The 18,484-nt window shown below is 35.0% G+C and overlaps 1 protein-coding gene across 1 annotated transcript in view; it reads left to right on the forward strand.

The window, feature by feature from the left end:
* Window positions 1-223: 223 nt before the first annotated feature.
* Window positions 224-18,484, forward strand: part of LOC121370060 (putative E3 ubiquitin-protein ligase UBR7) — a 45,685-nt gene continuing 27,424 nt past the window's right edge. Inside the window, exons 1-6 of the mRNA XM_041495160.1 lie at window positions 224-428; window positions 4,890-5,023; window positions 8,303-8,363; window positions 8,834-8,929; window positions 10,209-10,262; window positions 14,011-14,116. Coding sequence (XP_041351094.1) covers window positions 279-428; window positions 4,890-5,023; window positions 8,303-8,363; window positions 8,834-8,929; window positions 10,209-10,262; window positions 14,011-14,116 — 601 coding nt within the window. The 5' untranslated portion in view covers window positions 224-278. The remainder of the gene's footprint in view (window positions 429-4,889; window positions 5,024-8,302; window positions 8,364-8,833; window positions 8,930-10,208; window positions 10,263-14,010; window positions 14,117-18,484) is intronic.

The following is an 18,484-nucleotide window of genomic DNA, read 5'->3' on the forward strand; positions in this document are numbered from 1 at the left end:
GTGAATCCGCTCCTGAGCCCAGTTCAGCAAGTCATTTTTCGCTAACACACAGTAACAGTTGCAAATTATTTTTATTGGCTCCCGAAGTGATAATACGGTTTACTGTGTAGCGCAAAAACCAGTCTAGCGACGTTAGCGACAAGCGGTTGGCTGAACTTACCCCCAGTTGTAATGCGCTCGCCAGGTGGTTTTACGTAGTTTTGATTGTCCCGCGTCAATCCCATGAACCTTTGCGCACCCGGAAATTCAAAGTCGCGGGTAAACAGAAGAAAAGCAAAATGTCTGATAACGTATCTTCGAACGCAAATACCAGCGAAGAAGATCCTGGTGTTTCAATGATCGACATCTTAGCAGAAGAAGAACGTCTTACGGCCGACGCACACGCTGTCCTAGGAGATAGTGATGATAAAAACTGCACTTACTCGAGGGTAGTCAAGCGATAAGATTAATACTCCGTCACTTCGTAGTGTCACTGCTACCCTAGTAGGGTCCCTAGTCCCTACTGCTTCTACTAAGTTCTAGTGCTGGTGCTATACCTCGTAACAGCAAACATTTAAAGTTGATTTTGTTAAAAGATTTTCGGTAAATCTAGTTTGACGTGACAATTTTTTTTTATAAAAATAACAAATACCATCAACGTCCCAAACTGCGTCCACCTAACGACAAAAACACGAATACGATACTTACGGAATTACTATTCTACATTTTTGAGCTACAATACGTGAAACAAAATAAATTGCAATCAAATAACGTAAAAAATCAACAGTGTGGACGTAAAACAAATCCATTCTAATAAATAAAAGTGAAACACCCTCCGCCGGCTCCGGTAACCAGGAAAGGGTACAACGTTTCTAACTCAGTAACTGCATTCAGGCGCATGCATTTGCGAAAAAGTATCGTATTGCGCATGTGCGGTTCATCATTTTCTATTTTTAAGGAAACTACATGAAAAAATATATGTTTCTTAATTATGGAATTTATGCACAGTTACCGAACAAAACAAAAAAATTCAATTTGTCAAGCGTTCTGGTCCGGTCCGCATTTACACTCATAGCTCAATGTCGGTACTGATCGGCATTACATTCATACCTGCGAATAGTTTGTAAAATATTTTTTTTTTAATGAATTGATTCTAAATTAACAAAACTTATATACTCAAAATTATTTACAACTGTTATGCATGAATTATGAATACTATTCACTACAATAGAGGCACAAAAATGTAGCATACCTTTTGCAGATCGAATACAATAATTGAAAACAAATTCTAACAACAGGGGTCTTAAAAATTGTCAAAGCTAAATTCTTTGGCCTTGTTGATCTGGCACGTGTGAGATCATCTGACATGCACTGAATGTTAATTCATCTTTCTCCATTTTAAGTCAATTTCTACGAGTCATGTGGACCCGATATCGGTAATTTTAAGGAATAAACAAAAATGACTTAGTAAAATTAATGGTTTTAGGGGTTTGTAAAGTTTTGTATTTAGATACTTACTTTTTTCAACTTTATTGTTTATAAAAATGTTCCTGAACTGTGAAGAAAAACCTCATAAATGAACAACATGCTGATGACAACAAATTGGATGTTGATTGCGCGAATCGTGCACGAGAAAACAAAGTGAACGGAATTGGAAGCATAACGCAGTTAGGGACGTTGACGATATTGATCTTTGTTTTATCATTCATGAATGGCGTATGGTCGAGTATTGTAGATAATGTAAGTTCGACAGAGGTGCAGAAAGTACTTGCCCGCTCACCAAATGCGAGTAAAAATTCTGATGGACAAGTTAAAAAAATGCAACTGTCAGTCGGACGGGTGATCTCTCTTTTTCTGACTAATAGACTACGGAAACAGTGATCTAAGCCTAAGGTCAATACTTCACAGAAATTGCTTGTTTATGTTGAAAGAGTTGCCGCTGTGTTTTGAATAGTATGTTCTGTTAAATGCTTGCTGAATGTCACTTGAATTTTGTAAATCTTGATGAAAGAAATGTGAAAACATATCAGAATATTTTTAAAATGTATTGATTTGTCAGTCAAGGTATGGGACTTGATTTCGTTTGCCACATAATGTTTAGCACTTTCCAAGGATACTTAATAATATATAATTTGAAGTGGAGACAGTGTACATATATTATAATATTTTTAAATTGTAATATTGTCCTATAGGCTGGTAGACTAGTAGTAGATATTTCTTGTGGGCTAGTAAAGTTGGGTTCTGGTCCGGCGGGCTAGTGAAATATTTTTTTAAAATTTTGCACCGCTGTTCGAGACTGCGATTTTTGTGAAATTTGTGAGCATGCTTGCACTTCAGCCATTGTTTTTGCTACTAAACACATCAGAAAAGACACCAGTAGATTACGAACAAGTTTCACAAAAATAATGCGATACAAATAGGTATCGTTAACGTCCCTAACTGCGTTATGCTTCCAACTCCGTGCACGGTTCACGCAATCAATATCCGATTTATTGTTGTTCCTTTGTGAGGTTTTTCTTCACAGTTCGTGAACATTTTCATTAGAAATAAAGTTCAGACAAGTAAGTAAATCAATACAAAACTTTAGAAACCCTTAATAGGTTTAGCTCTGGGCGAGTGGAAACTTTGGCTAAATTATCTGTTAAATCTTCAAAAATTGCAGAAATTAGTTATTATCTAACAAAATATCAATTATTATTAAACAGTATTTAACAAAATCAAAATAAAATTTGCCAATTATTTTTAAAATTGGCGAGTGCCATAGCTAGCACTGCCTTAAAACCGTTAATTTTGCGAAGTCATTTTTGTTTATTCCTTAAAATTACCGATATCGGGTCCACTTGACTCCTAGAAATGGAGTTGAAATGGAGGAAGATGAATTAACATTCGGTGCGTGTCAGATGCCCTCACATGTGCCAGATCAACAAGCCCAAATCATTTAATTTTTGAGCCCCATATTGTTAGGATTTGTTTTCAATTATTAAAATTTGATCTGCAAAAGGTATGCTACAATTTTATGCCTCTGCTGTAGTGAATAGTATTTATAATCCATTCATAACAATCTTAAATAATTTTGAGTGTTTAAATTGTGTTAATTACGAACAACTTCATTTGAAAATTTATATTTTACAGTCTATTCACTGGTATGAAGGTAATGCCTATTTGTATTGACATCAAGTGTTAGTTAAGACACATCCTACCAGTACTAGTAAAAAAAGGCACCCCACTATTCATGTTATATGGAGAACTAGGAAGAAGACCCCTTAAATTAATTATTCAACAAAGAATTATAAGTTTTTGGGCCCGTATCGTATCTGGTAAACAAACAAAATCATAGTTTTTACTGCATGAATTAATGTTACACGACTCTTCCCGTGTTCGAAGATTAAATTTTTTGGTCAACATCCCAGTTGGATACTAACATTTCAAAATCTGGTATCCCAAGTGAGAATTTATTATCCCGCTTAAATGATATTCATAAATAAGATCATAACAAACTTGGACAACACTGTTACTTAACTTCACCGGTAAATAACAATTTTCATTGTTTCAGCGAAAAATAAAAATGCAGGATTAAAAAAATCAACAACATTATATGGTATCCCGGTGGGATACTGGGTTATTGAAGTCTGGTATCCCTGGGATATCGGGATACCGTTATCTCAAACACTGCTCTTCTGTTAATGGATATAGTTATAAATGGATAAAAATGGTCGAAGATATATTTAACCAGCTAGGCATGACAAATGTTTGGATGTCACGGAACTTTTCATACATAAAATTACTTCTTAAGCAAGTAAAATTAAGACAAAATGACCAGTATTTACAACAGTGGAATAGTAACATAGCTTTATCATCAAGAGGTAAAACATACACTATATTTAAAGAAAACCTTAGATTAGAAAAATATTTTATTATATTACCACAAACATTTTGGGCTATAATACTCAAATTTAGAACATCTAACCACTATTTACCAATCGAAATAGGACGCTGGAACAACACCCCAGTAGAAGATCGAACGTGCACATTATGTAACAATAATGACATTGGAGACGAATTTCACTATTTATTATCCATTAAAGGCTTTTGTAGGAGATGTCACTGGCACTATAATCACTTCTTATAATCTTGATTGGTTAAATTTTAATCACAAGACAATGTTTTGTTACGTCACTGTGTTTGTTTCAGCGCTAAACCTACCATTAGTGATGTCACGCCACTGCCATTCTGCTAGTTAACGAGTCTACTGCTGACATTCAACCCATATTACTGACATTGTTTACAACTGTTGCAAATGAAAAGAATGATAATGGATGATAAAAAGAATACCTCCTTCATGTCTTTTATCAACACGTGCTGATAAATTGTGATATCACAAGACACTCGGGGAGTATCCTTTATATATCTTGGGACTTTTTAACGTAAAAATTGGGAATTTTCAGTTCCACTTTCTTTTGAGAAGGTGCCTATATTTGGACCCACAGAATGCCTGGAGAAATCCCTGACATACATATATTCTCTGAAAAGACATCCGTAAGATAAACAATCTTTTTTGTGGGAACCATTTCATCTCTTTGTATGTGACACTGACTGTAAAGGCAAACAAAATAAATTTCTGGTCTCTGGTCGGCATTCACATCGATTTTGACCCTCACATGTCGCCATTTACCAAGAATTATTTTCCGCGGTATGATGTTTTTTTCTCTGCTTTTCTTGCTACTATGTAAATGCCATCGCACATGAACTAGGACGTGCATTCTGATTTCAATTTAAATATGCCCTTTATTTCAGTATTTTTTAAGTGCAATCCATACTTTAAAAAAAAAAAAAAGGAAAGCTGCATCAACTTTGGTCTGACCAGAGACCAACGTTTTTCCCCCAAACTGGACTTTTTTTTTTTTTTACAGGGATATGTTAATCGTCAAGCTCTCTATGCCTGCCAGACATGCTCTTCGGAAGATAGCGGACCAGCTGGCGTGTGTTTAGCATGCAGTTACGAGTGTCATGAAGGCCACGAATTAGTGGAACTCTACACCAAAAGGTGCTTTTATTTTAAAGTCACAGATCATGCTAGTCTTTAAACACTAATGCATATTATTCATTATTAGATACAGTGAAACCTCTGTAAACCAGAATTCCCTCAAAACCAGATGTTTTAAAGAGTCCCTTTTTAAAAACCAAGACAGAACTTAACCTCTAAACCGGATCCCTCTTAATACGGGACTTTTGTCTTGGTCCCACGGGTGTCCGGTTTAGAGGGGTTTCAATGTACTTTCTTTGTAACTGAAATCAGACATTACTCAGATTTTATTGTTACGATCATCCATTTTCTTATATCTGAAGTGTTTCTGGTCATCCTGGTGTTTTTAATATCACAAAAGGCATTTTTCATATTTTTAAAAACGCGCGTGCGTCTGAAAAGTAATGGTTATGAACTCAAGTTCTGGTCTAAGGGTATTTCACCATTTCAATGGCACAGACTCGTGTTTCACTCTGTTGTAGCTTTATCTAAGTGTGTTAAATTTTATAGATTAACCAAACTTAATGGCCATTTTTCTGGGTTGAAACTAGAGTGCCATTTTAAAGGGAATTAATCCACGTTCAGGACTCAAACTTATCAATGGCAATTGCTGTAGTTGTGACATGAATTGTTGTCAGTCTGTGGCTTGAACGGTGGCAGTTTTTTGGCTGATGGATAAATAACATTGCTGTTGATAGAAGGGACTATTTGTGTTTTTTATATTTGTTTTTCAAAAGTTACTGAAGAAGAAGGAAATGTTTTATTTAATGACTTATTCAACACATTTTATTTACGGTTATATGCATCAGGTATGGTTACGGACCACACAGATATTAGAGAGGAAACCTGCTGTCGCAACTTCATGGGCTACTCTTTTCAATTAGCAGCAATGGTTCTTTTATATGCACCATCCCACAGACAGGATAGCACATACCACGTTCTTTATTACACCAGTTGTGGGACACTGGCTGGAAATTTAGTTGTTTTTTTTTTTTTTTAAACAACACCACTAGAGCACATTGATTAAATCATCATCAGCTATTGGATGTTAAACGTTTGGTAATTCTGACTCGTAGTCATCAGAGGAAATCTGCTACATTTTTCCTAATACAGCAAGGGATCTTTAAATGAATGAATGAATGTTTAACGACACCCCAGCACAAAAAATACATCGGCTATTGGGTGTCAAACTATGGTAATGCAAACAAATAAGGTGATGATGAATATCAATATAAAAATTTAAGATTTAAATAAAAACAGTGTTAGGAACTGTGCAAAAATACAAATATAATTTTTACTCAAAATTTCAATTTGTGCTGTATTGGCCATTCTCAAAGAAAATGTTACACCCCTGCACCACAGTGAGGTTACAGCACGCGCAGGGGGGGAATCTTTAAAATGCACTTTCCCACTGACAGCAAAGCACATGTCACGGATGTTGACCAGTTTTGGTGCACTGATAGGATGTCTGTGGGAAAGTGCATATATGTGGTACATAATTCCATTTTATAGTTACTGTTTTGTAATAAGCATCTGGATTGGTTAAAATGCTATCATGTGATCTAAAAAACCAACGTTCATTCTTCCATGAATGTGAAAACTGCACTTTTTCGGTAAACAAATAAAAACAGAATGTTACTACCGGAACTACTTTTTATCAGTTACGTCAACAACGGAATCCCTGAGGATTCCATCGTTCCTATTTTTATCCCAATATGAACGAATGAATGTTACGACCGTATCCCAATATGGTCTACACTGTGAGTGACAGTGACAAACGACACTCACAATGTTAGGTGACAGACACAAACATTTTGGTGGAGACTTTACAATAAGCCACCGCAATTCAGCCTTTAAAGATTTCGGTTTTGAACTGAGACACATAATGTATATGACAGGCCACAAAAACGAAGCTTATCTATTAGAAGTTATAGCAGAGAATGCTCAATAAATCAAAAGAGAGATATGAGCACTGCTCTGTCACATTTGACAAAAACACCAAATTGACAACTTACATGCACAAAAAAACATACACCTTCGTGCACCTGTCCTTTCTGAAAATAATATCACACACTCACAGACTTCCTCTGAAATCCACATAGATAGTAACACTGAAGCCACTTTATCCCTTTCAAGTCAGTCTTCACATTCATTTTTCACAAATTCAACTCTATTGACAACTGAAATTTTAATATAGTAATTGATAAATCTTCTAAATAATTTGACGCTCTCCCTCATGTTAATTAGTTCACAATTCATACTCTAACTGCTTTACAACAAATCTTCCATTTAAGTATATAGATAGTTAAATTCTTAATTAATTATCGTTTGATATTTTTGGAAAAAAACTTTTTGCGTTGTCAGTTGATGTTCATTTATTTTACATTTTATAACTTTTTATCCATGTTCGATTCAGAAAATTAAAATTTATAAAACCTTATGTAAATCAGTATAATAAATCGGGAGATTTGACGGGATAAAACGAATGTAACTTTCGAAGGGAATTCCCTTATTTGTGTATTGATACAGTTGTAAATCATTGTGGAATAAAGTTCGGTTGGGTTTTTTAATATACATGTAGTTTTTGTATAATGGCAATATTAATGCATTTGGAATTATAAGAATTGAACGTTATATTTTTGACGTTCTTGTGATGATAAACACCAAAACCATTTTACACACTGTATGAACGGCTTCGCATTAACGTGCTACGTCATTTATACAGTGTATAAAACGGTTTTGGTGTTTATCATCACATGAACGTCACAAATATAAAGTTCAATTCTTAAATAAAATGTAAATGTGTAGCAGGTTTTCTCTAGGACTATATATCAGAATTATGAAATGTTTGACATCCAGTAATCAATGATAAATAGGGACAGGATATAGCCCAGTGGTAAAGCGCTCGCTTGATGCACGGTCGGTCTGGGATCGATGGGTCCATTAGACTAATTCTCCTTCCAGCCAGTGCATTAGTGCACAATGATTGGTACATCAAAGACTGTGGGATGGTGCATATAAAAGATCCCTTGCTACTAATGGAAAAATGTAGTGGGTTTCCTCTCTAAGACTGTCAGAATTACCAAACGTTTGACATCCAATAGCCAGTGATTAATAAATCAATGTGCTCTAGTGGTGTCACAAAACAAAACTTAATTGATAAATAAATCAATGTGCTTTAGGGGTGTCATTAAACAAAACAAACTTTAATATAACTTAATTTTAACAGTTCAAGCACTGTGTGTGCACCATATTTGTTTTTAAAAATATTTTTAATATTCTTCTCTTTTTTTTTCTTAGAAATTTTCGATGTGACTGCGGTAATATCAAGTTTCCTGGGTTCAAGTGTAAACTGTACGAGGTATGTATTTCAAATGTGACAAAATCATTATTTTTACATACAGGACCTGCTTGAATTATGGGGTGGATAGAGAATGGGTGTGAAAATATATTTTCACAAATAGAATGATGGATATACATGTTAAAAAATGTTTATGCCAGCTCATTTTGCCTGAATATCTCCATCGTATTTGCCTGAATGCGAAGATTTGCTCTAACATATGATGGGTGGTCAATTTAAAAACAGACAGAACTCGTCATTATTAGATTTTTTATTCCAATAGTGACAAATCTTTGAGCCAAAATATCCCAACATCATACTCTTATAATATCTGACTATCAAAATATGCCTCTAAAACTTTCTTCTTCTTCTTCTTTTTCTCTTTTTCACCTTATCTGTACCCATTTTTTCAAACCGTCAAATATGTTTTTGTTTAACTCTACGTACATACGGTTCTTTTGTTTTTCCGATTTAATTTTTTTTTGTTTCAGTTCAAAGATGAAGTGAACACAAAAAACCAGTACAACCAGAATTTCAAAGGCTTGTACTGTACGTGTCACAGACCCTATCCAGATGAAGAGAATGATGTAAGTAAAATGTATAAATCATACAACAGGATGTTCATCTTCATGGCACAATCCAGCTCAATTGGTAGAGCATTTAATGTTTTTGTGAAGATCTTAGTTAACCTTTAGACTACTGGATTAATTTTTGAAAAAATCTACATTGAGTTGGTACAAGTTTATAATTTGTACTCATATATTCACTTACATGTTTTATAAATCCCCCCAAAATAGTTCATTTTTGAATCGGTAAGTATTAATTTCGTGGGTTTTTATAATTTTAATGATATTTTAGATCAGTTAATGTTTATTAAAATTAGGCATTTGTGTCCAGTATTAATGTCCATTATTCACAATATTTTTTTACCAGAATTGTTTTTTAAAAAACAAACTACGATTCATATCCCAATATTTGGTGATTTTCGTTGTTTGTAAAACTATTAAATTTATTGTTAAATTAGCTGTCACAATCAGCTATCGATCCCTAAAAATTACCGCGACATGCCACCTTTGTTGTCAAGCGAAAATACTTTTTGAACTAAAAATTCCAAGGTGTTTTTTCATTGAAAAATTAAAACCAAAAGCTAGCATGCTGTCAAGTAATCTGTTACCTGTATTAAATATCTGTTTCTTGTGGGTGTCGTGTGCAAAACGGCAGGAAATATGAATTGGGAAATGCAGTTTATACAGTGTACAGTATGTCGACTGCTGTGCCGTTGGGCAAGATATCTCTGCTGCTTTAGTCAGAAGGTTAATCCATATGTCAGACACTCGGTGAAAAAGTCATTGTATTAAAATCTGCTCAGATGTTGATAAAAAAACCTAATAAAATAATCTCTTTTTTTCTCTCTGAGAAGGGGTATAGGCTGTGATATGTGCTATCCTGTCTGTGGGATGGTGCATATAAAACATCCCTTACTACTAAAGGAAGAAATTTAAACTTATTTGTGGCTGATTAGGATGGATATTACAAACATTGCAAGTGTTAAATCATTCTAAAATTCTATAAAAGTATCAGTAATAATAGTGAAAATGCAGGTTTATTCTGTAAGACTATGTTATAATTACCAAGTGTTTCACAACCAATAGCCGATGATTAATAAATCAATATGCTCTAGTGGTGTCTGTTAAACAAAACATACTTTAACTTTTAACTCTTTTTATTGACATCCAATAGCCAATGATTAATTAATCAGTGTGCTCTAGTGGTGTCGTTAAACAAAACAAACATCTAAACTTCTTTCCTTTACACACCAATATATTCATGTTTATTATAACAAGCAAATGTTTTGGTTCTTTTTAGGTTGAAGATGAGATGATTCAGTGTATTATATGTGAGGACTGGTTCCATGGCTTGGTAAGCTACTTTCAAGGTGCTTTTTCTTTTAATTTTATAGTCACAGCTTTAAATTGCATCCATGTGCAAAAATGTGTATCCAAAATATCAAATATTAAACTTAAATGTTAGAAATAGTATGGAAATGTATATGGCCAAATAAATGTTGCACACACACAAACATCTGTAACTTCTCTTGAAAGGTACTTAACATTTAGACAACTGGATTCATTTTTGACAAAAACCTTGTTAAGTGGGTACAAGTTTATAATTTTTACTCATATATATTCTCTTAAATGTTTTATAAATACTTAAAATAATGGTGCTCTGGTGGTGTTTACTACTAGTGGTGTTTAATGTTTACTATGTGCAAAACCTACATTATTGCCTCATGTATGCATACTTTGATTGAATATTGCTGACTTATAAAGAATATTACACCTCTAGATATTTTTTTTATGTTGTTACTAACATCTTGGGCTATAATTCTGACTAAAGGTCATTTCAAGGTCACATGATCCACACGGTCAAATTCAAGGTCAAACAAAAGATCCTTATGGAATTCCCTTTCCAGCAACACCAACATTATGAAGATCGGCCTACTGGTTGCTGAACTATTGGGGTCTAACGATTGGTGGCCATGCCCGTTTTGACCAAAAATGTGAAATTTCGGAGGGCCATATTTCCAAAAGTATTGGTCGATGAAGCTAAAATTTTATATTTAGGGTTTGCGACCAAAACAAACATATACCAATTTTTATCAAAATATGAATCGATCGGGTTACACCCATTGGGTGAAATAACACAGAATGACCCCAACCTCCTCGTTATCAACATCATAACTCAATCAAATCAAAAACATCCCAGAGGAGGTTGTTTCCATGGTTAATGAGTTGAATGAGTGGTCTTGACATTTAACAAACTTAACCCCAGTAACATGGGGTTTATTCAACGATAGGTTCTAATCTCTTCATGTTATCCAAATTCTGCAATCTTAGCAAACTACCTGATCCTACTGTTTCCTTAACCTGGGCGAGCTTCCTCACCATTTCCTCTAAGTCCGATAATCCCAGCGACTCTTAACACCTCTCTACATCTACCGAAACCTTTTTCTTAGCAGGTTTAACTGTACCTGCAGGTTTTTTTTTTGACAACTTTATTTTTCTTTCTTACCTCGGATCTTTTTTTTATTTTGCTAACAACTTCCAATTTATGACACTGACATAGTCCAATGGTTAAGCACTTGCCTGATGTATTATCGGTCTAGGATTGAGTCTGATCAGTGGGCCCATTAGGCTATTTTTCATTCTAGCCAGTGCTCCACTACAGGCATATCAAAGGCTGTGGTATGTACTATCCTGTCTGTGGGATGGTGCATATAAAAGATCCCATGCTATTAATGGGGAAATGTAGCAGGTTTCCTCTCTAAGATAATATGTCAAAATTAACTGATGTTTGACATCCAATAGCCGATGATTAATAAATCAATTGGCTCTAGTGATGTCATTAAACAAAACAAAACAAAGTTTTAGCTGACTGGAAACTCCGGCCGACTTACATTTCTGCATTGCACTATTTCCACACTATGTCATTTTCTTCAAAACAAACAAACTGTCATCATGACTATTGGCAATAATAGAAAGGACATCATCATCATCCCTAGTATTCTTACCATGCGGACTCAAACTTCAGTTCTCTGAATCTGAACAAAACAACTCGAATAAAGCCACATTACTCCTGGCCATAACCGACCAGATGAAACTAACAACTCAATACGTAAGTCAAAGCAAAAAGATACTCACTGTGCAGTGTAACAGAAAATAAGACAATGAGGAATGTTAGTTTTTTGGTTAAATATATAAAGAATAATGCATGAGTGACCGTTAGATACCATTTATTGCACAACGAGTTATGACATAAATGTTATCTAGCGGACACGAATGTATTATTCTATTTCTTACATATTCTCAAAAAAACAGGTTTAAAGCAAATTTTAACATCTTTTTCAACTAAAAGCTATTTACAGCCATTGCACTTGTAGGTGACTTACATGTCACAGACACATGATTGCCAGGTTAACTACATGTCACAGTGTTAATTGAATTCCACTGTGCTGTTTTTTTTATTGGATGTATGGTATTGGTGACCTGGTCATCACCTAGGAGCAGCCAGTCGTATGTCTAGAAATTGTTAGCACACGTATGTGTATTAACAACTATGTGTTATCAAAAATAATGCATGGTGTTCTCACCAACGGGTGTGTAAGAAAGTATGATTGTCACATGCTTTAAAATTAATGTTATCCAGGGTACGCAATTAACATAGGAAAACTGACCCCCGTTTGTTATTTTAAAATTTACAAAACAAAAATGAACCAACCCAAAAGCAACTACAGTCGACCTTCGATAACTCAAACTTTGATCTTTCAAAAACGTCGATCTCTCGAAGTGAAACCGTGCTCCCGGCCGAACTGCTATACAAACTAGTAATAACAGACTTCGATCCCTCAAACTTCGAACATTCGAAAAACTCTATCTCTCAAAGTAATTTTTTGGTCCCACCATAAAAAATTAAGGGATATTGCACTTCCAAAACTCAAAGTTTGTGGAGTGACTGAGCATTTTAACTGTACCGGTAATATTTTAAAGAAAAATGAATTGTCACCCAAGCCAAGCATGAGTGCCCCGACTGGTCTCGGTCTCGGCTATCGATGATACACTCGGTAATTAAAGAATAATAGATCGCCGACTATGCGGAACAAAATTATCCTACATGCCTGCATTTGGTTGTCGGTGTTTGTACACGCAAGCGGGCCTCATTACACAAAGTACGGATAGTCTTGTAATCTTCAAAGAACTGTTGTAATAACAATTAACGCTGTTTGTTTTTTCTCTTAAACGAGTGAATCAAGTCAAATTTATTTGCTATTTAAGTGTGAATTCAAAATGATTAATTACTAGTCATTTAGTTATGTTAGAAACTGATACGTCAGAGATCGAGCAATCTGGGGAAGGACCCGGCAACTGGGGGATAGCCAGATCGGTTAATAGTCACGCTTTCTTGTCATCCAAGCAATCTGGCAAAGGGCCCAGAAATGGGGGGGGTAGCCAATGTACTTAGTGCTAATCGACATCCAGTATTTTAATTTATTAATAAATACAATAAAAGTACATAGAGATGTACATCAAATTGATCGTATTTATCTCGTTTCTGTTAATATTTACTTAGTTTTATCATATACACAGAAGGAATGTGCTAACATGTGTGTTGGGGACAGGGATGGAGCAGCAAACGTGTCTTCCGATATCAATGAAATGATAATACTACAATGCAGTTTCACTTTGAGGTCTGCTGTACGAATTTTGAAAACTTGAACTCCCTGAAACTCCAACTATTTCGTCGCCCCCTTCAACTTCGAATTAACGAAGTTCGACTGTATTTTGATATCTGGGTTTGCTACATTTTGGTAGAGCTTACTAAAATTATTAAAGGGCCTGTTTAAAAAACAAGCATGCTGGGTCAGTTAGAAAAAATGCTGATTTTGTAGATTGTTACTTTTGTGGTACCTAGTTAGTAGCAGATAAATATATAAGCAAAAAAATAAGCAGAATTAACACCCACGAATTAATGTCCACGAATGGTAAAAAACCCAGCATACACATGTATGTCTTAATTATTCCCTAATTTGACTATTATTTGGCAAAACATTTATTTTGTCTAATTTTAACTTTTAACTACAGTATTAATGTAATATTATATAAAATTGCAGCACCTGGAATGCCCCCCTCTGGACAACTACGATTTTGATGAAATGGTCTGTTCCACTTGTATGAAGAAACTGGATTTCTTATGGGCATACACAGTGTCATCTACAGGTTGAATTTCTAATTTACTTTCTAAGGCCCAAAACACACTTTGGGTGAATGTGACAGACAGTCTGGTGTATTTTGATATCTAAGTGTATAACTGTTACATGTTATTAATATATTAATTGCATTCATATTTTTACACACCCAACAATAATTATGGTAATTGCACATTGATTAATATATACTTTTCCTGTTTATTTAAATTAGAAAAAAAGAGAGTAAAGTTCAGACATTGTATAACTGGCAGTTTGGCAATGTGAAAATATAGCAAATGTTCTGTGCTGTTTGTTGCCAAATCTGTAGTTTATGCCAGCACAGACGCGGTGTGTATTGAGGCTGTTATTTCATTGTGTTTCCTTTTTGACCAATACCATACCTGATCAGTGTGTTTTGGGCCTAATAGTTGCTAGTGTTGGGAAACATGAAACTTTTTTGTTGATAATCGGTTTCCACCATTTGTTAGTGTTAAATTAAATGTTGTTTTGTCTAGAGACACCACTAGAGTACATTTGGTAATTCTGACATATAGTCTTAGTGGAAACCCGCACGGTTATTTATAGCCATAAAATAACTGGCATTTTTTAGGCAGATCACGGCAAAGGCTTGAGGCAGTACAGCAAATGCCGTGGAGCCGTCGTGAATTTCGAAGCCTGTTTTGTATATACATATTTGGCTTGATAACTGCTACATGCAGCACACTCAATTCACAAAAGTGCGCATGTTAATTACGTTACATTTCGTCTTGAAACAAGTGTTGGGGTATGTTTGTAAACAAACAAACAACGTTAATTTAATTCATAAAACAATTGTTAAAACAACATATCTAGATTGTCATCAAATAATAAAACTCGCAGATAATTTGATTGCAAAAGACTTAATTAAAAAAAGAATTAATGCACTAAAAGTATACTTTTGCCAGCTTCGATCAACATGTTTTTGTATCACCTGTCAACACATGTCTATCACCGCTGTAAATTGTAATGCTCAACCTTGCATATCAACTTACACAAGTTTACATAGAAGCTTCAATACATAATTTATTGTAATTTATGAATTATTTCATCTGTTAATGTAAACATCTAAGCATAGTTTGAATTTCCCTCTGAGTGACACAACACAACCATTATGGCTGCTCAGACTATAAAGTTTACAGCATTGCCTATTTTTATCTACATTGTATAATTTGTTTCATAAAAGTTATCATTGATTGTCCTATATGGCTAACAAACACTATTTGTGCTCATTTACACGTTAATAAAACAACTTTTGTTGAATAATGATAATAAATTTATATTGATCTCATTTGCATAATTTAATTTTTATTAAAACAGACTATAATAGGAAATGTTTCTTGTCTAGAACTTACAAAATGTCGGATCCATTTCCTGTTTGTTGTTTTTGTGAACAGTAGCAACAGAAATGGTTGTTTTAATGTTTGCTGAACAGACTTATGTGTCGTCATGCAGGCCAGTAAATACTGGGGGGTGCCACTAAAAATGTGTTCATTACTGGATTTAAAAAAAATTAAAATAACTTTCAGTAGTAACATGTTTATTGTTCCATTGTACTGTCGTCGTGAAACAAATATTTGTAAAGAAAGATCTTAACTTTAAAATATAACACAAATGTTTAGGTGAGCAGACTTAGGTACCACCAGTGTACTATGGTGATGTCAAATTGATAGTCAGGGGTGCAAAAAGTACTCGCCAAATGCGAGTAAAAAATCTGCCGAACAAGTTTAAAAATGCAACTACCAGTCCGATGGGTGATCTATCTTTTTCTGACTTAATGTATTATAATTTTATTTATTTATTTTACTATTTTTTTTGTTTTACTTTGAATCCACGACTCCGCATGAGCCGCACAAGAATTCCAAACCATTCATTTTAGAATGTCGAAATGCACAACAATACATGCACTGCATTACCAATAAATGACTTTAGAGTGCTGAACTGCGCAAGAGCGACATTCGGGAAACGGGTTATAGCGGCAACGGAACTTGTCAAAACGGCCCCAAACGAAAATGGAACCAAAATGGCTAAAGTGGAACCAAAAAAAAAAATGTATACCTAAAACAGTGAATAATGATATCATCAATAAAACAACAGCTATATTAATCATTTATTATTTTGTGTTATTTTTATGTCTATATAGGGGAGATAGAAGTATTAGCAGCTAGTTAGAAGTCTGTGAATACACTGAAATGTCGCTACAGCTAATAAAAATAATAAAAAACTCATTTTTGCCATTACATTAAGGTGTCGTTATAACCAAATCGGTTCCATTTTTATCAACATAAATGGTTCTGTTTTGATAGTGGTTCTGATTTAGCCTAATTCCCAGGAAAAGGACCTGTCATGGGTCAATAGTTTCTGAAAATTATTTGTTTACGTTGAAAGTATGTTACTGGTGTATTTTGAATATATTTTTCTATTAAATACTTGCGGGATGTCACTCTAATTTTGTTAATCTATCTGAAAGAAATTTGAATAACGTAGTTGTGATCATAATATATCGACGTGTATGGATTTGTCAATCAAGGTTTAAAATATATACCCTTTGTATAATGGTAAACATTTAATGTGGCATTTTAGCCATTTGGGATCTGATTTGTGGCCCCTTTCCGCGTTAGACAGGTGACCACTTATTACAGGTTCATTTACATTATAAATAGTTTGGAACGGAAACAAGTGGTGCTTAAGGTAGCTGGCCATTGATTACAGGTGGCAGCTAGAAAAGATTTGACTATTCAAAATGTGAAAAAATATTTGCTGTCGCTAGTAAAAATTTCGAGTGGGATGTAGCTCAGTGGTAAAGTGCTCCTCTGATGCATGATCAATCTAGGATCGATCCCTGCCTGTTGGCCCATTGTGCTATTTCCTCTATCTAGTGCACCACCACTGGTATTCAATATAGTAAAGGTCATGGTATGTGCTATCCTGCCTGAGATGGTATATATAGAAGATCCCTTGCTACTAATGGGGAAAAATCACCCATCAGAATGTAGGATGTTTCGGACACCCATACGAATGTAGGATGTTTCGGACACCCATCAGAATGTAGGATGTTTCGGACACCCATCAGAATGTAGGATGTTTCGGACACCCATCAGAATGTAGGATGTTTCGGACACCCATACGAATGTAGGATGTTTCGGACACCCATCAGAATGTAGGATGTTTCGGACACCCATCAGAATGTAGGATGTTTCGGACACCCATCAGAATGTAGGATGTTTCGGACACCCATCAATGTAGGATGTTTCGGACACCCATCAGAATGTAGGATGTTTCGGACACCCATCAGAATGTAGGATGTTTCAGCCTGGACGTTTTGGCCCGAGGGTAGATCCCAGTAGGAATAAGACAGTTCCTGAATTCCCAAGAGCTGTTAGCTATGACATGCGTGGTGGTCAGCCCAGTGTGTAAACAGTTGGACTTGTAACTTTCTGAACTAAGATTTCGTGTAGGACACCCATCAGAATGTAGGATGTGTACACCCATACGAATGTAGTGTTTCGCTGTTGGATTTTACACCCATCAGAATGTAGGATGTTTCGGACACCCATCAGAATGTAGGATGTTTCGGACACCCATACGAATGTAGGATGTTTCGGACACCCATCAGAATGTAGGATGTTTCGGACACCCATCAGAATGTAGGATGTTTCGGACACCCATCAGAATGTAGGATGTTTCGGACACCCATCAGAATGTAGGATGTTTCAGCCTGGACGTTTTGGCCCGAGGGTAGATCCCAGTAGGAATAAGACAGTTCCTGAATTCCCAAGAGCTGTTAGCTATGACATGCGTGGTGGTCAGCCCAGTGTGTAAACAGTTTGGACTTGTAACTTTCTGAACTAAGATTTCGTGTATTTTTTCCCCCATATTTCGCATGGTTTTGTTGTGACATTAATAAAGTTGGGATTTTAATAAAATATTCTATTTTTTGTATTTATTAATATTTTATTTTATTTTATCAATATACATGTATGTTGGTCGAAATGTCCATCCACCCATCATACATATTTGGCTTGAAGGTGGTAATTGTTACATGCGGTACTATGGTGATGTCATATTAATAAATAATGCTAATGGAATGTATTAAATTAACCGTTCTCAACAAGTTTGTTTTCTTTTTCTGTTTAATTATTTAATTTCTACGTCATGCAGTGTATTGTCATAGTAAGTGAATCTACAAATGTCAAGCATAGACTTGACTTGACTAGGAGTTTAACATGTCCATATATCTCTATGGTTTCAAACATGCCTATCACGAGTCCGGCCTCCAATAAGATCGGGGGTCTGACTTGGGACAGAAATCACCTAACCACTAGGGCCAATTTAGAAATTTAGAAATTTAATGCCAAAAATA

This window comes from Gigantopelta aegis, chromosome 4, assembly GCF_016097555.1.
Source record: "Gigantopelta aegis isolate Gae_Host chromosome 4, Gae_host_genome, whole genome shotgun sequence".
NCBI classification, from domain to species: Eukaryota; Metazoa; Mollusca; class Gastropoda; order Neomphalida; family Peltospiridae; genus Gigantopelta; species Gigantopelta aegis.